Here is a 27428-nt window from a genome sequence, read left to right as displayed (position 1 = left end):
ATGGTTTGCTTGTGATCTCTCTGTAGGTGTGGATATCGATATTCTATGAAATATCTCCTGTGACATATATATACAAGCTAAACAAGATCTGGTTTATTTGGTGCATTTTATTAATTGCATATTTCATTTCGATGGGAAAATGTGATAACAAATTTTTACATCACAGCAATGAATTATAATAATACCGTTGCAAAGATCTTTCTGAAGTATGTCTCCAGTATGAGTTGCCGTTGCTCTTTTGTAACTGCATTCATGAGCAGCAACTTTTCATTGCCACCGGATTTGGAAATGAAGTGACGCTCAAATTGTCTTAAGAATGTATCCAAATCTTCTTGAAATCTAGTTCGCTGTAAATCGGAATCAAAAAACAGGACCTGTGGAAGACAGAAAAATGTTAATATTTCGAACACAGGTAAAAAAAAAAATACTGGATGTGATGACCTCTTGCCCTTCTCCATAAGTATATGGCAGTTAATAGAATATTTTGGCTGTAATAGTGCTCAATTAAATGTATCCATGTATCTTGATTTGAATCTTGATTTGAAGCTTGAACTTCTTTCGCACCATACGTAGCTAACCGTGCTAATCGGAGGTGTGACTGTGCTAATCCGAGGTGGCCTACATTTTCACATTCATGACCACAGAACGAAGGAGCAAAGAGTAGAGTCAGCATTTTGACCACTGGCTCAGGAATCTTCAATGAAGATTCTGGACATGCTGCACTTGTTCCGGCAGAGAAAACACGTTTTTTTTGTTTAACCCATCAGTGTGCTTAACATAAGCTTAAGGCAATCCTTGCAAAGGCAGTTGGTGTACAACACACCGGTAGACCTCTGATGAGCACGGTTAGCTACGCACGGTGCAAAATAAGTTAAACATAAATTTCGATTAAAAGCTTTCGTGACTGCAGGGATTCATCTTCTTGGTTCTTTCAGTAAAGTCACGTAGAAGGGAAATAATAATAAAATAATAAAAATAAAACATCATAAAATTGTATTATGTTAAAACATAATAAAATTTATGTTAAAACATAATACAATTTTATTATGTTTTATTTTTATTATTTTATTATTTCCCTTCTACGTGACTTTACCGAAAGAACCAAGAAGAAGTTAAACACACATGCATACATTGAGGCGGTGACACATATCGTGCGCGGTATCGCACACTCGTAACGGCATTGGCCCTTGACTGCCTGACGTTGCACGGCACAACGCCGGTGCGCAGCACGCCAGGTGACGTCACGGTGCGGTGTGGCGGCTGCGCCGCTGCTGCTGCTGCCTCACCAGGTCGTACTCTTGGGGCACGTGCACCAGCAGCAGGTTGCCCCTGTCGCTGGCGGAGAGCAGCTCCACGCCCGACAGGGCCTTCACCTCCAGGCTGCGCAGCAGGGCCCCGGCGCAGTCCAGCACCTTGATCGACCCCGCGTCGTCGAACCTCAACCGCACGTCCCGCAGGGGTTCCTTCTTGCCCTGCCATTCGCTGGCTGATAGACGCAATGCATTTGTACTGCAGGAAAAAGGTGCAGCCTTGCAATTGCTCGCTCACGCCACTGCTGGCAGAAGGGCCTCTATTGGAGGGCGCTCTAGAGGGCCCCTCGAGAAGGAATTTGTACTGTATGTTGTATCTTTTTTAACTAACCTCTCATTGCCAATTCATTGGTATTTCGAATTGCAAGTGCCTTTCACATTAATTTTCAGCCAAAACACGTGATTAAGTTTGAGAGGATACTACCGAAATAATGTATGGCTCCGTGAATTATTTTGTCCGGCTGTCTACCTCAATGAATACAAAAGATATCCCACACGTTCATGCGGTACCTATAATTGCTTTAGGCTGCAGGGGAGCTCTTTTATATCCTTGGCCAACATTTTCATATTCATGACCAAAGTACAAAAAATTCTGCATTGTGCTCATAGATTCCTGGTTGAACATTTCCATAGTAACCACAGTTATTCTATTTGCCCAGAAGTCCTCATACCAAAATGGAAAATTGAATTGTGAAAGCACATCGTGGTTTAAAGCAACAACAATTGCCATATGAGGCATGTAGCAAGTCACGCACTCACCCAGGCACAATTAACAGGACCAGAGCATAGTGTTAAATGGTGTTGCATATTTACATTTTTGTTACCTGCTCCATGTAGACCCCTTTCCAAAGTGTAACGTTCAATTCCTTACCACGAATTCCATCTGCTCCGGGCTTCTTTCCCGTCTTCAGCTGCTGCTGATCTTTCATTTTTTCAAAGCTTTTCTTCCGTTGGCGCGACACGAGGCACAACACTAAAATGCACACTGTTAAAAGAAACACAAAAATATTCACCACAGATCGGTACTTGGGAGATATCTTACCTTTACACACGTGTACAGTCCGGTTCTCAGGACCAGTTCGAATATCACCCGCCACTGTGCATCGTTACCATTCTATAGGGCCAGGCCTCGGTTTTTTACGTACCTACAGGCAGCAGCAGAAGGGCCACGATGGTGGCTGCGAAGCTGCCCGTACTTCCTGAGAAATAGTCGATGGTCTCCGGGGGCGTGCACGGCTCCAGGTCCCTCACGGCGAGCTGCTTGGGCTGCTGGCAAGGGTTTCCTAACACACAATGAATTGGAGAGAAGCAGAAATTACGAAAATATGCATTTGTCCAGGCAAGCCTTACTGAGCCTAAAGATGTGGCATTTTTTTCAGGAGGGGTATTGCTTGGTGGGATACTGCAAATGGTTAGCACACTTGACGTGCATTCCAAGAGGTGACTTGTTTGATATCTTGGTTGTGGCACTTGAAACAATGGTGCACGTCTCATGAATCCTCCCTGCCTGTGTCCACCCAGCACGAGAGTCAGTAAGATCTGCACGACGCGTGTGGCGGGGTGAAGTGTGGGTGGCCAGTGTGAAAGAGTAGGCCAAATACCCTTTTAGAGGGGCTCTCTAGAGCTGCCTCTAGTGGGAGCCCTTCTGCCAAGTGGCAAGAGCAAGACATTACAGGGCTACACCTTTAATAATTGTACTTTTGTTTGGGACGTGTTGCCAATTTATTGAATATTTCTGTCACTATTTGTGAACAGTAAGTGCAATGCCTGCAAGTACGTGGGCAGAACACTCAAGCGCCAGACAAGTAGGTTATTAACCCACTTGCTGCGCTGCCTCATACAAATCCTTCATTCACCTTACGGTAAAGTCTTTTGCAAAAAAAAATTAAGGTAGAGAATATTATTCCAAAGCTAGCACACAAAAGCAATGGAACACTTAAGAGAGAAAAATAAACCGCTGCGCCGGATACCTGCGCTCCCACATCTACGCTCCCCATCATCACCAAAAACCGCAGCGACCAGCACGGTGAAGCATATTCAACTAACCCCCACTACCCGCACAATGTGGGGAGTGAAACCGACACAGATCTGTGCAAGTGGAGTAGTTGCGGTGACTGCGTTGCACCATTGTACTGTAAATTTTTGTGTTTTCATACACGGTCGGTGGGTTTGCCCTCCAATTCATCTATAGCCCCACTCGATGGCAAAACGCATCGGAGCTCTCGGTCGGCCTCACCGGCTCTCCAGAAGAACACTTCATCCTGGATGGTGCGGTTATTGACCCTCATCACGGCTTGCAGGACACTCGAGAATTTCGTCCTTCGAACAGCTTCCACGTCCGACTTCGTGAACATCCTGAACGGCAAAAAAGGATTCCCCGTAGTAGACACGTTTCATCATCACCCTCGTTATCGTCGTCATCGTCATCATCATAAGCCATGGTCAATCCACTGCTGGATTAAGGCCTCCCCAAGCTGCCAACATGTCACGTTTCAACACGCCACAAATGAAATGAGAAGGCATGTAAAGAATAATTGCTCTCACCAATTCGATCAATTCTTACGATTCGATATTTTTTTTAGATTGCGGTGAACGTCGCGCATCGAGTCGGCCGCTACGAATCGAGTGACCTCATTGCTTCCGACACACACACAGAGTCAAAATAAGGGCTGCTTGCTTCTCACATTGCACACTTCCCTTCTACGTGACTTTACCGAAAGAACCAAGAAGATGGGTTCAAAAGACGTTCAACGTACAAACAAACTTAGAGCAACAGGAATGAGAAAAGAAACGCGTCATGCCCACAGCGGCTAACACCGACTGAGCAAAGTAAATTACAACCGAGCGCAAAATAAAGTGCAACAGTGCGCGATGAACAACATGAGAAATGTAAGTAGTAAATAAAAATTATTAAAACATACAAGTTTTTATTTGAAGCGTTCGTTTTTTTATGAGAAGGTGCCTGAAGGTGAAAGCATTCCCTTAACACTGGTCAACACACTTTTTCTGGCATAGAGTATTCCAACGGTTTTAAGGTAATTTTGGGGGGCTGATTCTAAATCTGGCATCAGTTTTTGTCTATCACATCAGGTTTTTGAGATATCAAATATTGCATATCTACATAAAATTATATTATAAACACACTATCCTAAAAATACAGCACCATATTTTAACACTAAAGCAGTCACTGACTAGCAACAACTTGCAATCATAAGTGACAGAGTTAATTTCGGGTAAAATCAATGAAAATGGGGTATGCCGATAGCATGAAATGAGATGTGATAGAGCAAATCTGAGATCAGATTTGGAATCAGCACCCTGAAATTAGTCTAAAACAGCTGCAAAAGTCCAGGCCAGAATTTTTTTTTTTTGTTGACCAGTGTAATCTTCAGAATATTTTATCGAGCAATTTTTCCACGCATTGTTGCTGCGCGATCACATACAGAAGCCCACTGCACGTGGGGCATGATGTATAGTTAAAACATAGTGCATTATACATACAAAGGGACAATCAATAATTGTATAAAAGACCACAATGCATTATAATTCTACATGCAAATGTGGAAAATCTTTCACCGCGGCATTCTGCATGTCTGTATGCGGCCTACTGGCAATACAAGTGCCTGCCAACATGACAATTGTTTTTTTACCCTTCTATCTGGCAACAAAACTGACACCTTTTTTACAAGGAGTCATGTTTGCATAGACCACAATACCTGCAGTCATAATGCAAACAAAAAACATAACTGATAATGTATGCACTGTCCTTGAAGATGATTGGTCCACACCCGAGACAGCTTTCCTTAGAGCCTAGTCTCACATGGGTTGGACCAGATGACGCCAAAAGGCGCACAACTCAAAGACAATGCACCAACAGAGTATGAGAGCTCGGGGTAAGCATTTACACCATTGGAACCTCATTTGCCATGAGGTAACCAGTGGTGCCTGCCAACAGTTGCACAAATACTATCTTTTTTAATCGCATATCAATTCCATCAGTGGCACTTCACTTGTATTCGAACACGAGTTGTTGTGTTTCAATGGCAATAAGTGGGTTACAGCGCCATTGCAAGAAACTTGGAACTCAATGAGCAGTAAACGAGCACGAGTAGCAGCACCTCACCCGTTGTTGGTGTTCTCAAACCAGAAGCGGTCCCCGTCGCGGATGCGCTCAAACTGATCAACGAGGATGCGCGAGAACAGGGGCCCAGGCCCCCCCTGGCACTCCAAGAGCCCCCCCGGCCACAGCTCCAGCCGGGAGATGTCACCGTTATAGAGCTGCTTCAGTCGCTCGATCACCTGATAAAAGACAAAGATCCCCTGTTTAGCATCGAAAGACTGTTGGGGCAAGCGCTGTTAGCGAGCACCTGTGAAGGCCGGCACGGCACCCGAGGGGTGGGGCGACCAGCACCACGCCCGGTCGCCTTTGTCTCCCAAGTGACAATGTTTACACACAGCACCAGGTACTGATCTGAGGTTGAGTCGACCTAGGGGAGGCTCAGGACCAGTTCAAATATTTGCCACTATTATTGGTCATGAACGGGAACCGAGCTCAGCGCAGTGCGCTAACCATTGCGCTGCGGCTTTCCATCTATACAAACACACATACATACACAAATACACAAAGATGTCATCAACATCAGACACTCCATCATCTTGTACACACATAGAGACACTCAACCACTTACTACTATAGGCTCGATCACGTAGGATAACTTTCCTGAGTGTTATAATGCACTCTGACCCGAGTTGAGGACAGAGATAATGTACATATACTTTCATTCTTCTTGAGAAAACGTTCAAAAGGTTGCGCAAGACCGCACGTCGGACGTACCTCTGGATTTCTTTGACTAAGCGTGGGATTGATATCTTCCCACTTGGTGATTGGGTCCAAGTTCATGGCTTTCCGCATTTTAACGTAGCTGGGCAATCCGTGGTCCCGTCCACGTTGGATGTTAATGGCCATAAGGTCCAGGCGGGAAGCCTTCATAGGGCCGTACATGCTGTCTGTAGCAAGCAATGGGGAAAAGGCACGCGTGCAACGATTGTAATGGATTCTAGATTTGAAGCTTTCGTGACTGCAAGGATTCATACTCGGTAAAGTCACGTGAATGAAAAAATGAAATTAAAATTAGTAAAAATAAAATAATAAAATTCACGACGTTTCGGAGGCAACACAAGTCTCCGTCATCAGGTGGGACCGTCACAGCCAGATTTGCTGTATCAAGTGAGGCAGGGATTCCAAGATGCCCCCCCCCCTCCCCCTTAACTTGTATTTAAGAACTTGCATCTTGGAATCCCTGCTTCACTTGATACAGCAAATCTGGCTGTGACGGTCCCACCTGATGACGGAGACTTGTGTTGCCTCCGAAACGTCGTGAATTTTATTATTTTATTTTAATTAATTTTAATTTCATTTTTTACCTACGTGACTTTACCGAAAAAACTAAGAGTATGATTGTAATGGACTGCCAAAGCAATTACATACTGGTGAGTGAGGCATACATGAGTTACGATTGTTGAAGTGAGATGCAATGTTGTTGAAGGCAGACTGGGACAAAATGGCGACCTAAAACGATTATTGAGAGCAGGATGGAATTATTTTAGGGAAATGCATTTTTGTCACGAAAAGCCACTTATGAATGTGCTTGAAGAAATCAACAAAAACGAAATTGTCCGCTATGGTACATGCGTCAGAAACATGGACATTGTGAGAGGAAATGAATCCAAATCTGAAAACTGTGCAAAAAAGCGTGGATAAATGCATGCCAGGAATTGCACTGAGATGAGGGAGCAAATGGAAATTATAGTCACCACATTGACTTAATGAAAGCAAACGGGGCTTTTGCTTTCATTGGCCATCATCATTGGAAACGATGGTGGCCAAAGGACGAGACCGGTGATGGAATTACAGCCGAATGAGGTGGACATGCTGGAGAAGGAGAGAAAACAAAACAACTATTGTAGAGAGATGCAGCACTGACATCAGCTCTTTTGTAAGAGTGATTGTGGCTTCACGGGACTGTCAGGTAGCGATGGTGTGGGGGAGGCCTCATAAATGATGGCCGATGAACTGAAGCTTAAACCGTTAAGCAAGAAGCAGTGGGTCGATTATCTCACCTAGGAGGTCCTCGACAATGACGTGGTCTTCCTGTTCGGCAATTTGAGAAGCCATTCCGAGCACGAATTCATCAACTTCGTGTCCTGATCGGAAAACCTGATGAAAAAAAGGAAATGGAATCAGATTTTTCCGGAGAAAATGCAATGTGTATGGTGAATTTCACAGCTCGTTCAGCCATTTGAAAAGCAATTTAAAATAGAGAAAAATACCTCCTTGGTCCAGTAGTTGTTGCACATGCGGCTTGCATTATATTCAGACTTTGGATCAGATGGCTTAAAATTGCAAGAATCATCCCTGTGGAAAGTTTACATGAACAAACTCAAATCAATTATGCTAATTAACAACAACAACAACAAAACATGTTGATTCAACTCAAAGACATAAATATAATCGTGAAAGACCTTAATTTTATTTTCCATAATGTTAATATCCAACGTGGGAAAGATCGGTGATGTGTTTTGTTTTGACAATGCATATATTATCAGAGCAAGTTTGTGTTTCATGTTCACCACAAGTACGTGTGGTCCATGCGAACGTGATTCCTTGGAAAAGGTTTCTATTTGGTGTTTAAACATCTTAACACCTGTTTTATTGCCAGAAATGGTCAAACCTATTCTTGGTTTTTTTCATACGTTTTGTTTTGTTTGATATACGACCACTGGAAACCCAGTGACCTGAGTTTGAGTCCTGGCCTTGGCGAACATCAGTGGTGACTGACATCTGAACTCATCTTGACGATCACCTTCACCATCCTGCACTGACTATTGTGTGAATAAGTATGGCAAAAAACGTCCCTGACTGATGGCTATGGGAGGTCCTCGTCTATTCATCATTATTATTCAATGTTACCAACGTGGACATTTAAAACATGCAGTAATGTGCACGTATAAAGTTCTGTACTTTTAGATATATATTGTTTTACCCTTTAAAACAAAAATTCAACGCTGCAATTTTATTTCGATTATTCGTATGAAAATTTTTGTTCCACCATTCTGAATGACCCGCAAAACTGCTCATTGTTTTTTAAATGTGCATGCAGCGTGTTCGATCTAATGCACCTCAAACAACAAGATTGTCCGTTCTCAGGGATAGGGACCAATTAAGATCTGAACCGTGCATCCATTTCAAATGATTACCAATTGCAATACCACAGGCCAACATTTCACATGTAAAGGTGAAAAGTAAATGTGCAGCCCTGCAATTGCTTGCTCGTGCCACTGCTAGTGGAAAGGCATCCACAAACAAAGAGAGCTCTGGAGACCCCTCTCGAAGACATTTTGGCCAAGTCTTCTACACTGGCCAGATAATAATGTATTATTTTAAAGCACCTTTGTCTTGGAATAGGGTGAGAGTGCCCACACTTTGAATGACCACACATCACTTGCCGATCAACAAAACTGTGGTGTCCCTGTTGATTTTGCTGGGTGGCAAAGTGGTGTGGGGATTTAAGATGCCTGAACATCGTTCGAGCACAGCTAAATATAAAAGAAACAATCACTGTCATGAATGACGACGTGAAAGGTCATGACAGTAATAAAACACAAGTGATCGTTTTCTCACCTCTTGTAAACTCCCGGTGGCACCATAGTGTGGCCAAACCTCATTGCGGCCGCCTGAAACTCCACAGAAATGCTGGGGTTCACCTGGGGCTTATACCCTGTGGTGCAATGGAAAGCATTTGTTCAAAATAATGCCTCAGTTGTTACATGTTAAATTCAGTACGTACGTGAGGGCACACTTCAAACAATATTAACATTAAAAATGGCGTCAAGTTAGTTGAGATACAAACGGTATGCAATAATTGGAGTAGGTTGGACAAAGTTTGCACAATTAAGCAACGGGAGTCACCACGTTTTCTGAACGAAACTAAAACTATTTTATTTCATCAAGTAAGACCCACTGAGATATATAACTCTTTGTCAGAAGCGACCTGGCCGCAAATGATAGCTCAACAAAGTGACTTATTACGTGGAATAGTATAGCAGCCAAATACTCAAAGTGCTTGTTTCTATACTGTATATGGAGGGAGGACCTGGAGAAAAAATTCACCGGTAAAAACAAAGTTTTCACTATAAATCCTTTATATGCGTGGCGGCTAGAGTCTTCGTCCTCTGGCTTGAGATGGCTGCCACCTATGGGTCAGATGATTGCCTGCCACCATTAAGCAATTGATAATTAAATATAATTTATTTTTTCCTAAAAAGTGTCAAGTTAGGGAAATTTCTTTTTCACGAAAATAAATTGTCACGCACAACGAGTCTGTGTGCAAAATGTCAGCTCGATTGGATCACGGGAAGTGGGTTAAAAAACGACCGAAAGATTTGCACGGTCGTAAGCGCGCAAGCAAGCAAGCAAGTGAACTTAATATAAAGGATTTAAAAATCCAAGCGGCCACGGGGAGAACATGCAAACTCCACATATACAGGCGTCAGGGTCGGGGACGAACCCACAACCTCCTGTATACCAGGCGAGGTAGTTAACACTCTGCCACCTTGGGGCAACGTATGCAGGGGGTGAGAGCGAGAAGAGAATGTGCGATGGACACAAACAAATCGTAACGTTACTCCGTCTGATAATTGTTTATTTACCCTTCTATCTGGAAACAAAACTGACACCTTTTTTACAAGTAGTCATGTTTGCATAGACCACAATATCTGCAGTCATAATGCAAACAAAAAACATAACTCTGAAAATGTGCACTGTCCTTAAAGTTAATTGGTCCACACCCGAGACAGCTTTCCTTAGAGCCTAGTCTCACATGGGTTGGACCAGATGACGCCAAAAGGCGCACAACTCAAAGACAATGCACCATCAGAGTATGAGAGCTCGGAGTAAGCATTTACACCATTGGAACCTCATTTGCCAGTAAAAAATATGATAATTGTTTTTTTACCCTTTTATCTGGCAACAAAACTGACACCTTTTTTTACAAGGAGTCATGTTTGCATAGACCACAATACCTGCAGTCATAATGTAAACATAAAACATAACTCTGATAATGTACACTGTCCTTGAAGTTAATTGTGACTGCAGGTATTGTGGTCTATGCAAACATGACTCCTTGTAAAAAAGGTGTCAGTTTTGTTGCCAGATAGAAGGGTAAAAATACAATTATCATATCTTTTTACTGGCAAATGAGGTTCCAATGGTGTAGTTACTCCGTCTGTTTGGTCTTCAACGTTTGTTTTAATTTTGTTTAACATTGACCTAGTTAAGGCCCTCGGCGTTTGGGTGCCTCCTCCCTCCCTTTAAATGCACTCCAGGGATGCTATGTTTAAAGCTCCAATAAAGGCACCATGTGAATAAGTTACACGGATTGCGAACGGGGTGAAATTTTTGACCGAATTGAGGATATAATTTTAATAATGCATCTCTACCTTTGTATTCCGCCGTGTTCTTCCCAAGCATTGCTGGCAGCCACTCGTAGAGGACAATGTTCTGAGAAAAATATGCAACATGAAGTGTTTTACCAGCTGCGAATAGCTGGAGTTTCCAACATGTTCATCGGCATACAGTTGAGTAAGTGCTGTGCAATGCATGTGACGTCTCACGACTGGAAAGTGACCTCCCTACCTGATACACTCCGACGACCCATTTGCGTGCGTTTATGAAGAGCTCCTTGTCAGACATTTCTGGGTTTTCTTGGCGCATTTTTTCCGCCAAGTGGTTGTGGTAGCGCAGCCACACCGTGCCGATGGCTTTCAGGAAAGGGCTCTCATTTCCTCGTGAATTTCCAAACTCTGTAGCACAGAAGCACAATCGTATTTTTTCTGTCCCTTTCAAAGCGTGTCTCAAATCGATGGCATTTCATTCACTGTTTTGTGAAAATGGGATCGATGCCAACGACGGTTGTTACAATTCTAATTGTTCATGATTACGAATCAATACCAAATTTCACGACATGACGATTATCAGGATATGAGTTTTACAAATCTTTGTAATTGTATTAACATTTTTATTACATTTTTCTGTGCTTTGCAGTTCATCTCGTAAGAAAGAAAGGTTACTCAATGCGTCTTCAACGGTAGGCATATAATCTTACACACATCTGCCCCAAACGCCCACTAATAGTTATTCTGATATATAAAACGTATTACGCTAACAACGCACACATTGCTGTTAGTTATGCAACAAATATAAGATCAATAAACAAACTACGAAAGTTACAATCATAGAAGCAGCTCCACTGAGTCAAGGGACTTTGTTTCAGGAGGGTCCTGCATTGCGAATGTATTGTAAGATGTGTTCAGCCAATCAACGACGAGTGTTTACTATGCAAGCATGGAGAAAACCATAGCACCCGGAGAAACCCCACAAGCGCGAGGAGGCAACACTCTAGCCCGTACGAATGGAAACAGACGGCGATTAATCCATTTGCCGTACTGCCTTCTCCGGGCAAGCCAGAGAGTACGGTATCCAGGGGAGGTTTCTTCATTAGGGCGATTGGGCGACGCACCACCAATGTCATTCAACCACAGAGTCACGCTAGCCGTCACTGTCAGCCTCTGGATATAGTCAAATCAGTGTCATGTCACGTTCTGTGGAGTACCGCCTCTTTTTGGGCGATTTCACTACGGCTGAGAATCGTCCCTAGTGGCCCCATAGACTTACATTCAAAGATGTTTTTTTTCGAACGGGGGCGCTGCAATGCATTCTCTATGGCTTCCGGGAGGGCATGCACTAACGTGCTTACGTCATCATACGTGCTAACGTCATCATACGTAAGCACGTTTCATCCAACAATATAATTTATCGCCACCTAGTGGAATCTTTAATAAAATAAACTTGAGTGGTTTGTTTTAATAGTGAGTATATAAACAAACAAGATGCATTGTAAGAGTCACTTTATTTTTCATTAATATTAAAGAAGTGAAGTTGCCTTTACATGCTTAAGCTGTTAATTTATTCATTGCATGGGTGGACCTTATCAATCATCCAGACATTTGCCCCCCCTGAGAGATTTTGCAGGAGCCGCCACTGACGGTATCTCAACGCCCATGAGAAGGAAGTTTAACAACATCTGTACAATCCACCGACCCTCGCTCCCGCCTCCACACTGCTCGATTATAGGCAACGTCCATGGCCACCACCCGCCCCGCTCTGAAAGAATTACTCAATAACTCTGGAAGATATTTTTGCAAAGCACTTATTTTTTACGGCTAATATCTATGGATTTACAACTCTACTTTTTTGCTTGCTATTTCACGAATATTTTGTCAGGACTTTAAATCAATAAGAGAAACACATTTCAGCAAATGATATTCACGAAATCACTACATTTGACAAAATGGACAACACAATTGCCGTATGGAACTCGCATCGTAACACCCGTCGCAGCGTCGCCGTTATCGATCGCGGCAAATTCTAATATTGCTCCTGCGCTATACTTCGAGAAAGCACGTGAATGCAACCGGCGTTGTTACCATAGAGGTTGCTGTGCCCCGAGCTGCCCGCTTTGTAGGATGGGGAAGGGGCACCAATGAGCCGCAGAGAACGGTCGCTGACAGCGGGAAGGGAGCCGTTCTCGCTGCTTTTCAGCATCCCTCTGTCAAACGTGCGCAGCGCGTGACACCAACTCCTCGAACAACCGTATATCGCACTGCCGTCAAGCCACGATGTCACCTTATTCACCTGGAAGAAACAAAAAAAAGCAAAAGGATTTGTTAAATATCAATATTGCCATTTCGATTTCCAAAACAATATGCTTCTTCATTATTTGTCACTTTTCACACTAAGCTATTACGTTTTTCCCCCTGAAAATGCCATGGATTTCATGAGGTCACAGATTTTAGGATTTCACTGAATTGCAAAGGGAAACCACATGTCATGTTCCTGCCCTGCAATTGCTGGCTCACGACACTGCTGGCGGAAGAGCCGCCCTGAGAGAGAGAGAGCTCTGGGGAACCCAACGAGACCCCTGGGGAGCCCCGCTCGAGACTATTATATGTCCTACTCCTCCACGCTCGTCAAGCATCTTGAAAAAGTTGGAAGCACCCTCCCTGTATACCCTCACCAAGTGTGGTGAACCAAATTATATACTGCTGGGTGGGTGGGGGGGGGTATTGAAGAAACCTGCCCATTGTTTAACACCAGCGTGGACCATGCTGAACCACGCTCAAACACAGCACGGGAGATGTGCCACGTACACGTTCCATAAATGCAAACTCAAATAATCGCCAAACTGCGACTGTGGTAAACCCCAAACCATCAAACGCATCACCGACGAGTGAGCCATCCACGCACACCCTCGCGGGATCGTTGAAATCCGTAGTGTCTACTGGGGCCTTGGATTTGTTGAAGGACCTTAACATTCAGCTATGACATCATCTATATTAACTTTTGGTTCCACCCCCCCACCCCCTATGCCATACAAAAGAAGAAGAAGACTCTGGTGGACTGGGTGATTCAACTCGTGACCCCTGAATTGCAAGTCCAGTGTGATAACCGCTGCTTTAGGTGCAGCAGCATCCCTATTGTGCAAATCACGTGACTTACCGGCATCCTCGGGTTGTTTGGGGCCGAGCCGGTGCTCTTGTCCCATTGGCTGCGCTGAAAGGGCAGCACGTGGTAGGGGCTGTTGGAGAAGGCCGTGTCGTTCCACGGGATGGGGATGTTGAGGAACTCGGCCGGGCAGCCCACTTGTCGTGTATCAACGATCTCATCCACAATGTGCTGACCTGTCACCCCCCCCCACCGATCCCCCAGAAAAAAAGGAAAAACTTTAGTTGTTGCTTTTTTTTTCTTCTTGGTTCTTTCGGTAAAGTCACGTAGAAGGGAAATAATAAAATAATAAAGATAAAACATAATAAAATAATTCTCACGACGTTTCGGCCACAACGCAAGCAGCCGTCCTCAGGTGAAGAACAGGTCTGTCGGAAAGACAGCGTCTGAATTTCTGACAGAGCTGTTCTTCGCCTGAGGACGGCTGCTTGCGTTGTGGCCGAAACGTCGTGAGAATTATTTTATAATGTTTTATTTTTATTATTTTATTATTTCCCTTCTACGTGACTTTACCGAAAGAACCAAGAAGATGAATTCCTGCAGTCACGAAAGCTTTAAATCGAAATTGTTGCTTCTTTGTTTCATTCATAACTTACACACTCAAAACATATGCCACGTCAGCTATGCAGGTATATTTCTCAGGCACGTAACTATCTCCATGTGATCATTAATATTGACCTAGCTAGGGTGATGCAAATGTCTCACCAACCTGGAAGTGGTAAGACACGACCCCATCTCGTGTTGAAATGTTCTATGGAAAATATTCACATGCCTACCTACAAACGTTTCTTTTATCCTTATTTTACAATTTACTCGAGCCGTTTTTCACCAAGGTATAGCGATTAAGAATGTGATTGGAAGTCGGGGAATTGCGTACAATAATTTAAAATCTGTTCATTTTGACGAGACACATTTGCGTGAGAATTAATGTATTACAGTAAAACCATAAATGATTCTCAGACTATCTTCATAAATGTCTCGTTTGATATGTTTGGTCGAAGTTATAAATTAGTAATTTTGTTTTGTTTATAGGTGGAAGTACTGGGAGAAATCCCGACATGTGTATCTGAGAAGTAATTACAGGTCAGCTCACAGCTTTGCAGGCGTGAATCTCATGAACATAACCATCTCAGTGTGATAACAATATTTATGAAGAGTACATTTGGCATTAGCACCATTATTATAGAACGAGTCCATCATGACGGCGCTACATTTCACAGATAGGTATAGTCTGGCTTTAAGGATAAAAGTTAACTTCAAGTAAATCTACTAAATGTGGCAAAATTTTAACCAAACAGTGACGCAGGTACACATGGCATACTGCTTTTCAAATAACATCATAGGATCTTTAACATACATTGTGAAGAAGCCAATCTTAATACACGAGGAATATTAACCAGGGTGGCCACCAGGCTCGGACCGCGAACCTCTGCAATGAGCGGCAAAACCGCCACCGCTGGGACGTCACCACCTAATCCTGAACTCGCCTCCTATTCGACTGCATCACCATGCCTGGATTAATTGCCAAATATTCACGGAAGGGCCTCACGCAAATTAAACATTCACACAGCAGGCAGCACTCGCCCCGAGTGTAGGAAATTCATGACGAGGGTGGCCGTACCGAAGAAGACGGCCAGCACGGTGCGGTTGAGGGCCGAGGGAAGGCCGCTCTCTCCCCGCATGACGCCGCTGCTCAAGCGACGTGCGTTGGGCACCGTGGGATTGTCCCACATCTGGTAGACGCCATCGGCAAACGACGCCGGAGCCAGGCGCAGCAGCTTGCTCCCTTAGGGCAGACCGGATATAGGGAGAAGGGATGCGAGTGACGGGGATGTTGCAGCTCTGGGAGTATGATCACAACACCCGGAGAGTATATGAAATCTCATTCTGAACAAAGCCTGCAACAGTTGGTCAGTAGACCTGATCCAGCATGGTAAGGATAGGATTTTGATTGTAGCAATAGGATTGGTTTGATTCGTGATTCAGGAGTTTGATTCATGATTAATGAAAACTGTTGGCTACGTATGGTACAAAAGAAGTTCAACATAGATACAGTACATGCTCCTGTGAAAAACACCAAACAATAGACCCAATAATGAGGAAATTGGCCAAAGGTCCCAAGTAGGCCCCCTCCTTGAATAAAACCTCAAATTATTACATTAGTTTAAGTATTGAAAGTGAATTCTCATATTTTGGTGTTTTCACTGATAGATAGAATACATCTGCTTCAGAGCGAATTCACCCATTATTCTCAGGTCTCTTTTTCAAAGATGATACGGATCAACAAGCGATAACACAGGTCATCAGCTTTATAGCACGGTGGGCAAACCTTTGCACCACCGCTCCACCCTCTGACTTGTGCACGTTTATTTGAGCAGTACTTGTCCGTTTAAGCCTTGTCATATAAGCGTTGTAATTTCTGCGTATGTGCATGAACACATCCCCCTTTTGTGTCAACCCATTGCTGGCTTGGTGACCCAGGTCGCTGTTGTAAAACGAGACTCTTTCCCGGTGGCTCGAGTTGTCACCCGCTGAAACAGAGCAAACATTGAGCTTCAACTTGGACGAGAGCCTCCCACCCCACGCCGTGGAGAGATGTTAACTACCTCGCCTGGTATACAGGAGGTCGTGGCTTCAGTCCCGACACTGACGCCTGCTGCTGTATATTTGGAGTTTGAGTGTTCTCACCGTGGTCGTGTGAATTTTTTTTTTATCCGGGTACTCTGGTGTTTCCTTCCTCATTTAGAAACACTTGTTCAGAGTATGTGGCTGCTATACATTTCCACGCAAAATCAGCGACTCTATTTCTGACCTTCGCATATGATATTCACATATTATGAACGTTATGAGGAGAATTAAAAGTAACTGCAATAATCAAGAAGATGAAAAAATAGGTATTAAAACGGGGATAAAATAAAATTATTCCTGAGTGGGTGAGAAGGAGTGCACAGCTAGAATAATTAATATTTATATTCTTTGGTTCTTTCGGTAAAGTCACGTAGGTAGAAAAATAATAGATCCCGACGTTTCGATAGCAACACAAGCCATCGTCCTCAGGTGAAACAATACAGCAAGGCAGACTGCTAAGGCAAGAGGAAATGTAGCGAGAGAGCTACGCTACATTTGCCTCAGCAGTCCGTCTGCTGTAATGTTTGACCTGAGGACGATGGCTTGTGTTGCTATCGAAACGTCGTGATCTGTTCATTTTCTACCTACGTGACTTTACCGCAAGAACCAGAGTATGGATTCCTGCAGTCACGAAAGCTTCAAATCAAAATTAGTATTTACTTAAAACCTCACCCAGTTTTGTTTGCGATGTTATACTGCCAGTGTCCTACTGGTTACTATTTAGATGTAACGTTTTCACAATTTAATTACGATCTTTAAGTAATGCTACACAAAACAGGCTAGCTTATTTGTGTACAATGTGCCAGATGTCGGACGCGTACACGTTTTACTTTTAGATGTATATGCTCAACTCCAAACCGCGCCACCTAGTGGCTGTAAGAACAAGGCCCCTTGCCATAAAACGCCACCTGTTGTATATTGTTTTCCCTTTAAAAGCCACTTATTGATCAATATGTTGAGTTTCATTGTAAATTATTTGATGATGCACCATCATCATAGAACAGTGGTTGTTAGGGTCCCCTGTTTCTCTAGCATAGTAAGCACTTAAAATGTGTTCGCGAGTTTCAGAACAGACAAAAAAAATCATCCGCTAAAGCAGGCCACATATAAGATATTTTTGATGATCCACAAAATTGAAATTGGGGTCAATTTGAGAGTAAGGCGTCAGAAGAACGGCCGTGCGTCACACGGCATCAGGCGACGTCACTTTTTTCTTCTTGGTTCTTTCGGTAAAGTCACGTAGAAGGGAAGTAATAAAATAATAAAAATAAAACATAATAAAACAATTCTCACGACGTTTCGGCCACAACGCAAGCAGCCATCCTCAGGCGAAGAATGAAACACCCCAAGCTTGGAGCGTATATTTAAGCTGGGTTAGAGGGGGGGGAGGTGGGAAGAAGAGCGCCTAAACAAAATAATTTGCATATCAAGAGGAATTCAGCATATGGAAAATGCGTAGGAGGTGGGCGGGGGGGGTTCCAAATCAATACTATGCCCGTGCATTATGCAGGATTAGCAGCATCAAAGGGGGGGGGGGGGGAAGTGGGGGAGCATTAACAAAGGAAAGGAATGTTAATAGTATGTAGCTGTAGTTACTAAACAACCACGTAAAAAACTACAGTATAAACTGCATGACAAACTAAAGTATAAACTACATAGCATCATCAGTAAACTTACTATACTCTACAATAAGCTGAGTTACTAACAGTAAGTAATACATGAAAAATTCTACGTTGTAAAAAATTATATAATATGCTTCCATCTAAACTTTATTCTCTTACATCACACGCGTCTATACCGTACTATATACTTAAACTAAACTAAACTCTACTGACCTGGTATCAACAATCAAGGGGATTGCCCTGTCCCCAGACGACCTGCTTGTCAGTTTTGATGTGGTTTCCTTGTTCACCAAGGTGCCTGTGCCTGACACCATCGCAATCATTGAAGACTTGGTTCATCAAGGACTGAATGCTGGGGTACCCCCCCTGGTGAGACACTGCTTAACCAATACATACTTCACCTGGAATGGAACCTTCTACAAGCAAATTGAGGGCACCCCAATGGGCTCCCCCTTATCTCCGGTTGTAGCCAACATCTTCATGGAGAAATTTGAGACGGACGCCATCCAGACTGCCACTCTACGCCCGACCTTATGGAAGAGGTACGTAGACGACACTTTTGTCATCTGGCCACATGGCCGGCCTGCTCTAGACCAATTTCTCGACCATATCAATTCCATACACCCAGCCATCAGATTCACCATGGAAGTCGAAAATGATGGCAAGCTACCCTTTTTGGATGTCCTAATCAAAAGGAGACCTGATGGTTCAATGAGCCACTCTGTCTACAGGAAAGCCACCCACACGGATGCTTATCTAAAACCGGATTCCCACCACCATCCATCCCAGAAGAATTCCCTCATCAAGACTCTATATCATAGAGCCCAATGCATCTCCGACCATGAACACATTTCCAGTGAACTCAAACACGTACGCCAAGCTCTTAAGGCTAATGGTTACTCCGACTACACAATCCGCAAAGCCATCACTCCAACCACCAAGAAGGATCCTGTTGAGGAGCCTTTCAAGACATTGCTGGGGTCACAAAAAAGATCTCCAAAATCCTGATTAAACACAAGATCCAGGTCCGATTCAACACAGTACATAAAATCCGTGATCTGGTACCGTCTGTAAAAGATGTGGTTCCAGACATACAGTACCCTGGTGTCTACAAACTAAGTTGCCTCTGTGGTAGCAGTTACATTGGGGAAACCAAACGACATGTCTCGGACCGCATCCGTGAACATAAAGCTGACCTGAAACACTGTAGGACAAACACCTCAGCCGTGGCAGATCACTGTTACAACTCAGTGGGCTCACATGACATTGACTTCTCCAAGACAGAGGTTCTCTGCAAGCCATCTGGCTATCATGAGAGATTCGTACATGAGGCGATCCACATTTACAAACACAGAGACAATTTTAACCGAGAAGATGGATTCTGGCTTAGCAATCACTGGAAGGACGTAATAAACCATTTTGATACACATTAGGGTGGGTAGAATAATACATAGTGTTATATTAAAAATGTATAAGGTATAGAGTGGTTTATAGCAATACAGTATGTAATTTAATGTTGGTTTTGCCTATGGAAGTATATAGTACGGTATAGACGCGTGTGATGTAAGAGAATAAAGTTTAGATGGAAGCATATTATATAAATTTTTTACAACGTAGAATTTTTCATGTATTACTTACTGTTAGTAACTCAGCTTATTGTAGAGTATAGTAAGTTTACTGATGATGCTATGTAGTTTATACTTTAGTTTGTCATGCAGTTTATACTGTAGTTTTTTACGTGGTTGTTTAGTAACTACAGCTACATACTATTAACATTCCTTTCCTTTGTTAATGCTCCCCCACTTCCCCCCCCCCCCCTTTGATGCTGCTAATCCTGCATAATGCACGGGCATAGTATTGATTTGGAACCCCCCCCGCCCACCTCCTACGCATTTTCCATATGCTGAATTCCTCTTGATATGCAAATTATTTTGTTTAGGCGCTCTTCTTCCCACCTCCCCCCCCTCTAACCCAGCTTAAATATACGCTCCAAGCTTGGGGTGTTTCATTCTTCGCCTGAGGATGGCTGCTTGCGTTGTGGCCGAAACGTCGTGAGAATTGTTTTATTATGTTTTATTTTTATTATTTTATTACTTCCCTTCTACGTGACTTTACCGAAAGAACCAAGAAGATGAATCCCTGCAGTCACGAAAGCTTTAAATCGACGTCACTTTTGTTGAGCACGGAGTCACGTACAACGATGACACAATGTAACATTCATTAACTATCACGTGCTTTTACTTTTGACAAATTGCAGACGATTGCCATTCGGACTGCAATGGCAGTAGTATTGCCCTCTTGCAACACAATCATTACCGGGTGCGGTTTTGCAGTGACCGTTACCTGTGCTTCCCCAATGAATGTTAGCAAGATTGTTGTACCACCCATCGTAACGTTGGACCTGGCAATCTGCAGACGGAAACAATGCAGACACTTGCGTTAAAATGCTCGCCAAGAAATACATCCCGTTTTCAACCTTCCGTCAATCCACTGCTGGATGAACGTCTCGCCTAGCCATTTCGGTCATGGGGAGTTGTTTTTCCATACTTCACCATGCGGGTCGGGTGTGGGTGAAGGGAGTGCACCCAGGACCGGTTTGGATACCAATCGACACAGATGTTGGTCGTGAGCAGGAAATAATTGAGGGTTTTTTTAATCTATAAAAAAATGTTTATTCCATGCGCTACAAGGCGGGTCACTTCGTGATGCATTTTTGAAATAGGGCGCCTACTCGTCGCGTTAAACCGGTTTTAATCTGTAAACAATTTCAAATCTTTGGCAGTGATTTGTCAAGATTATCTCCTGTATAATCTGTCTTGAAGTAAAACAATACAATATTTCACATTCACCGCGCGCAGGCGTTGTGCATTCATTATTTAAGCAAAGGAAGCTAAATATGGCGATGAGACATAGTTATTAAAAGCATTCATACAATAGTGCCACAGGAACGTATGCAACGGTAACATGAAACGCAATAAATGTGTTGTGGTGATGATGATGATGATTCCTACGACCATAAAAATATAGACAGTACATGTGACCGACCAACGACCAAAGCGCAACTTCGGCAGCATAAATGGACAGGAACTGTAGGCGTGAGACCATGTCAATAAAACACTGAGCTGTCGGGAAGCCCGGCATAATATGTAATGTAGTCACACGCATTGATTCTGAAACCAGACTGAGTCAATGACCCGACTGAGCCAGTGACGCATAAGCGTCATTGACTCAGTCGGGTTTCAGAATCACGATAGCTGTATCACAAGTAATCGTGCTGTGACGGTTCCACCTGAAGACGGAAGCTTGTGTTGCCTCCGAAACGTCGTGATTTTTATTTTATTTTTATTTTACTTTTATAAATTTTACATTTTTACCTACGTGACTTTACCGAAAAACCTAAGAATATGAATCCTTGCAGTCACGAAAGCTTCAAATCTAGAATCAATGACGCTTGTTTATTGTAAAGGGACAATATAAACAGCTTACCTGCTGCGGACAGACAGAGTAAACACAAAGAGAGAAGCCGGGTTGATGCCATTAAGTGCGCGTCAGCCGGGAAATCCCGTACTTTAAGAGCCGCTCGGTGTCAGTCTGGGTGGGTTCCTGTGAGAAAAATACACACAAAGGTATCATCCCGTTCATACATCGTTAGAAGTACAGCAGTTTGAGATACGTAAATGCAACTAAACACGCGCACACTTATTGCCAACGCTTAATTTCAGCCAGAACGGTCTGAATCACAGTCCTGGCAATTATTTTGGAACGCCACATTCTTCTAGCTTTGTCTTGCATTCGTGGGATTGTCGAGATGTAGGCTACACTAATAGAGGATTATTGTGGATGGAACACGTTGTACTCGAGTGGATGTGCCTTTTGCCGATGAGCTCTACTGAAAGTCAGCCTCGGAGCGTTCCAAAAAGAGACCAACGTAGCCCTGCTTAAGCGTATTAAAGACGAAACTATGTTTTTATTGTATTTTACCAGGTAAAGCCCGCTGAGCTATATAGCTATTTTTCAGAAGTGACCTGGCCACAAATGATAGCTCAACAAGGTAGCTTATTACGTGGAAATTTATAGCAGCCAAATACCGGAGGACCTAGAGAAAAATCCATGCGACGACACAGGGAACATGCAACCTCCAAATATACAGGTGTCAACTCGTGCTCTCCTGTATAACAGGCGAAATATTTAACATCGTGCCATCGTAACACCATAAAGATCATGGGCAACGTTTTTTTGGGGGGGGGGGCACAGGGGGGGGGGGCAAGGCCCCCCCAAACTGGGCACCTTTATCAATTATTTTTTAGTTTCTTATAATTTGCATTAAAAATAAATTGATAAATAGTATGCACCCGCGATTCCTAATGTGAGGGACAAAGTGAACCCGTGGACCCCCCGCCCCCCACCCCAAATATAGAAGTTAAACTCCGCATATGATGAAGATGTAATTTATACGAGTTTCATCCCTCTAGACCAAGTAATGTCCGAGCACATACACGTGTATGAGCACTCTTTGCAGGAGGCGTCCTGGCTAAATAAGTACTGTAATTATTTGTGTTAATAATTTACATTTGTAACATCTACGAGTTTTCAATATTTTCCTGCTGTGCATTTTTTTAAACTGACGATAATCCGTATGTATATACCCACTGGAGCTCACATTGCACGTACCTATGTCAGTAAATATACTTATGAACTGCCAGTTAAAGTATAAATTTACTGGCGTGTATAACCACCCGCCTACAAATAGATCTTAAAAGTCAAAAATGGAAATTCCCAACCGGTCAATTAATCAGAGTTAAGCGCGGTGTACTATTTTAAATTGTGCAAACACCTTAAAGTTTGCAGAGCAGTTAACAAAGGACTTTAACGAGGCTGTCTATAGTCTATATATTTACAGATTATCTTCTATCTTAAGTGGCCCAAGGGTGAACTTTTGGTTGCTCTCTCACAAGCAGGAAAACAATGCACAATGCATTAACAGTTTTTATACAAAACATAGAGGTGTTAGTTTTACAGATAAACCCTCTCAAAGCGTCATCATTCACGATCGATCCACTGCTGGATAAGTTTTTTTTTACTGAATTATATTATCCAGCAAAGCCACCCGTTGGACTCATTTTCAGGACGGTCCTCCGTGTGAGCTTTGAAGTTAAAACTTTTCTCCCAACGTAGACGACTTGTGGGAGGAAACCCAGAGGAGGGAATACACGCGCACGAGGGGGCAGCACTCGATCCCCGTGCAGATGGAAACAGGTGGCGATTAGTCCACGTCGGTTGCCAACGCCGCCCGGCTCGAAGGACTCTGACAATTCTAAATTTGAAGCTTTCGTGACTGCAAGGATTCATACTCTTAGTTCTTTCGGTAAAGTCACGTAGGTAAAAAATGACAAACCGTTGCCGCCTTTCAGTGACCTTGCAATTTTAAAATTATAGAGAAAACCTGTTTTTTTTTCTCTCTCACATGCCTTCCACTAATCTCAATGCCCTTATTAACTGTTGTAACACGCTGTACTACGTCAGATATGAAGCCATCGTTTTAACAATACTGTATTCAATCTATTGAGGGAATCAAGTAAGATAAAAAAAATCCCACCGAGTTCTACATACATACATTAAACAATCGATGTGATATCATACAAGGATCGTCCTATACGATTACTCATCGACCTGCAGGGCTAATTGAGCCAAAATTAGTTGTCGACTGGGAAACTTTGTAAACTTGGGAGCATTTAATAAAACGGTTGTATTTACGACGGTGTGTTTCATAAAGCACATTTACGTTTTCAAATGAAATGCTGCCTGAGTCTTGGTTGATGTGTTTTTCTTAAAATTACTTCTGGATGTGTGTTAATAGTCCAATCACACTGGGGATGTTTGTTAAATTCCTCAAAGATGTATTTGCATTCGAGCGACGAATTACATTTTGGGTGAATACCCACGGATCATTGAGAAACTACCAACGAGAATATACGTGCAGATAGGTAATCAATTATTTCCATCTTCACTGATGGGTTTTCAATTGTTTTTCGTAAATAGGTTGGAAAATACAAAAACATATTAACTACCCCTGGTATAGATAGACAAGACCTACAGGGCTTCTTGTTGTGGCAAGTGTTGTTCGCGAGACTTAGTCCAGCATGGTGCAAGATGATTTTATTTTCATTTACCAGGTAAAAGGCCACTCTGAACAATTTGCATTTTTCAGAGGTGACCTGGTTACGCGTGATAGCTCATCGAAGTGTCTTACATCATTCGTGGGAATGTATAGCAGCCAAATAATGTAAGACGCACGTTTCTAAATGTGGAGGACACAGAGAAAAATCCACGAGACCACCACGGGGAGACCATGCAGACTCCACAGATACAGGCATCATGGTCAGGGTCGAACCCATGAACTAGTACAGTGGTCCTCAAACTTTTCTTGGCTACGATACACCCCCTTGTTGAATTAGTTTCAACCGAGTACCCCCTTGCCTGACCCAACGTGGTTCTTGGAAATAAATGAATGAATAATGAACATCATTATTTTAACCAATTGTCCATTTTGTGAGGAATCATAACTATCTGAAAACTGCAAGCGAATAAAGCAAAATCAACGAACGCTTTGCATGCGTGACGCAATTTGTTCGCACTCAGTTCGATGCTCTTGGAAACCCACTATTGTTGACACCGTTGTAGGTCCACACATGCATTCAAATGTTTCAGTTTCATTCATTTTATATTGGCATATTCGTACATGATTATTCACCAATGACTCCCACGTACGATATAATGTCATACATTTATATAAATCACTTCACGTACTCCTGGAACATTGCCACGTACCAAACCCCTCCCACGTTGAATACCACTGCACTAATGCATACCAAACGAGAGGGATAACATCTCGCGGTGACGAGCCAGCTCCATCCTCAGCCGCATTTGTATCCCCAGTGACGGATGTTTTTTTTTTATTCACCACAACAGGCACTTATTTTAAAGCTGAGTGGACCTAGCTGGGGCTCGGGACCGGTGAATATGTTCGTCACTGATGTTGTTCGTAAGCGGGAATTGGAAGCGAGTTGGTCGGATTAGGTCCCAGCGCAGTGCACTAACCTCTGCACCACTGCTGCCCAAGAATAAAATGGGAAATAAGATAAAAACACACGCGCGCACATGCAACAAAGTATGAGTAAGAGACTTAACGTTTTTTAATACATCTGCAAAACCTCCCCGTGACATCAAAATTGAAAACGAATTTCTTTAGAACTCCTTTTTGAGTTTAGTTTGTTCTTGTAGCACGATTGGCTACGTACCGTGTGAAAGAAGTTCAACATACACACATACAGACGTGCCGTCAATAAAACGTTTTTCAAAGATTGATCGCAGCATTATCACTACCATATAATGTATTTCCTAAATGGAGATTAATAAAGCTGAAAGGCTAAAATAGCATTTTGTAGTGAGCGTGCAGCCTATCCAACACGTAGGACCACATTTAGAGGCGAATACACAGGTCACAGACCACGGAAAAAACATCAGTGGCGAGTGATATCTTCACCGGGTCTGGGACCATAGCCCTGCGCCAACCCAAAACTGACAAGCGTGGTGAAGTATGGATAAACGACCCCGAAGGGTGGACACACCACGTGTGGACGCATCCAGCAGCGAGTGGACGTTATATGAAATTACTTTTCATTTACACGTGTTTGTTTAGTCATACGTTTTGGTCATTTAAGGGGTTGTCTTGTCTTGCTCAAAAGCGACGATAAAGTAACTGTTCATACGTCAATTTAGAAATTGGTCATCGACAAAACATGTATACATTTTAATTCTTATCAGACCCCATGGTGTATATTGTAGTCTCCAGCTCTTTATTTTATTTTATATCGGTACTATTCTGCATAAAACCGACTATATAATAAAGGAATGGGGAAAACCGACTCGTATCAATAAACTATGCAATGTCCATGCCAACTAAACACAAAGGCAAATGCTAACGAATTCAAGAACGCGCATTGGGGGGCACTCGGCTCAGTATGCGTGTGTAATAAAATGTTTACAGGTTGGACAAAGTTATCGTTATAGCCTACGGCAATGCGTCTATTTCGAGCCGTTGTTGTTAAGTCCAAGTTAAAAATAACAGTTGTAAACAGCCTATGTGTACTCTATGTGTGTTAATTGGAAGGAGGGGGGGAGAGAGAGAAGGGGGGGGAGGGTGGGATTCGTCCCATAGCGTCACTCGCTCGCTCGCACGCACGGACGCGGCGGGAGGACGTGTGCCGCGTGCGTGCGATGACCCAAACGTAGTAATGGTGCATCCACACACACACACGAGCGAGCGAGCGAGCGCCGTTTCGAAATGTCGAATTCGCAATTGCGCACGCCGTTTAACTGCCACCGCAGCTGACAATTGCTCGCCTTGAGCGTCCGATTGCACACGCGCGCGCTTCCAACTAAGGCAGAGGGCGCAAACAACTTTAACGTCGGGCAAAATGGGGCAAAACCATGAGCGTCGATCGATACCCACCGACGGTTGCGGCCAAGGTAGCTTCTGAATTATTTTGTTTTTTAAAAGGACAACTCGCAATAGTCTTTTTTTTTTCGGTAAAGTCACGTAGGTAAAAAAATATGAAATAAATTAAAACTCGCAATAGCTCAGCGGGGCCCTACTAATGCTGAAATAAAACAAAGTTTCGTTCGGTCAGTCCTCCGATTGCTTGGAGCCAATGTGCGCGCCGTTCGCCACCAACAGGAAGCAAATTTGACGCCTACAGCCGATGACTTTAATGGTCTTAATGAGCGAAGCGGCGCATACATTTCCGAAGAGGAAGAACTTTAGAAATCAATTGACCCTTTTAAATGCGGCTGTATAACAAGGTAGTAGTCGCAAGGGTGTTTTTTCTCGGTATTTTACAAGGCAGTTAACAATCATGTACGACGTGTGTGTAGGTGTGTGTGGGTGTGTGTTAAATATTAAACACAATACCTCGTGCTGTGCCGAGTGCGCTGTAGCCCGGCAATAGGGATAGCAGATCTCTGTGGGAGTGTAAAAAGCGGGGAGTTTTAAAGGGCTAGGTAGACATGCGCCCAACCTTCACCTGTCCATCCGCATCCGTTCTCACGTAGCTCGAGTGTGAGTTGGGCTCCACACTAAAATAAATAAAGGGAGAGGCAAATAATTGGACCAATCTGAACGACCCTCGATCTCTCTCCCACACCACCCCTCCACACCTTCCTCAGCACCACCCTCCACACGCACTG

At 43.3% G+C, this 27428-nt stretch overlaps 1 protein-coding gene across 2 annotated transcripts in view; it reads right to left on the bottom strand.

Annotated features, from left to right (window-relative positions):
* Positions 1-27355, bottom strand: part of LOC144741031 (dual oxidase 1-like) — a 42097-nt gene extending 14742 nt beyond the window's left edge. Inside the window, exons 1-18 of one of the 2 annotated variants that reach the window (XM_078623729.1) lie at positions 27154-27355; positions 21669-21785; positions 20526-20591; positions 15554-15718; positions 13927-14108; positions 12855-13062; positions 11005-11171; positions 10809-10869; positions 8992-9088; positions 7641-7725; positions 7431-7527; positions 6145-6317; positions 5434-5609; positions 3547-3665; positions 2456-2593; positions 2182-2295; positions 1287-1486; positions 186-374 (exon numbers count right to left, since the gene is read on the bottom strand). In XM_078623729.1, coding sequence (XP_078479855.1) covers positions 186-374; positions 1287-1486; positions 2182-2295; positions 2456-2593; positions 3547-3665; positions 5434-5609; positions 6145-6317; positions 7431-7527; positions 7641-7725; positions 8992-9088; positions 10809-10869; positions 11005-11171; positions 12855-13062; positions 13927-14108; positions 15554-15718; positions 20526-20591; positions 21669-21720 — 2289 coding nt within the window. In that variant the 5' untranslated portion in view covers positions 21721-21785; positions 27154-27355. Of the gene's footprint in view, positions 1-185; positions 375-1286; positions 1487-2181; positions 2296-2455; positions 2594-3546; positions 3666-5433; positions 5610-6144; positions 6318-7430; positions 7528-7640; positions 7726-8991; positions 9089-10808; positions 10870-11004; positions 11172-12854; positions 13063-13926; positions 14109-15553; positions 15719-20525; positions 20647-21668; positions 21786-27153 lie in introns of those variants that run through there. The other variant, XM_078623724.1, reaches the window with a different exon arrangement.
* Positions 27356-27428: the final 73 nt, after the last annotated feature.

The sequence above is a fragment of the Lampetra planeri genome, chromosome 3 (assembly GCF_965212315.1).
Source record: "Lampetra planeri chromosome 3, kcLamPlan1.2.h2, whole genome shotgun sequence".
Classification (NCBI taxonomy): domain Eukaryota; kingdom Metazoa; phylum Chordata; class Hyperoartia; order Petromyzontiformes; family Petromyzontidae; genus Lampetra; species Lampetra planeri.
The sequence above is the reverse complement of the archived record's forward strand: the minus strand, read 5'-3'. Positions and strand labels throughout refer to the sequence as shown.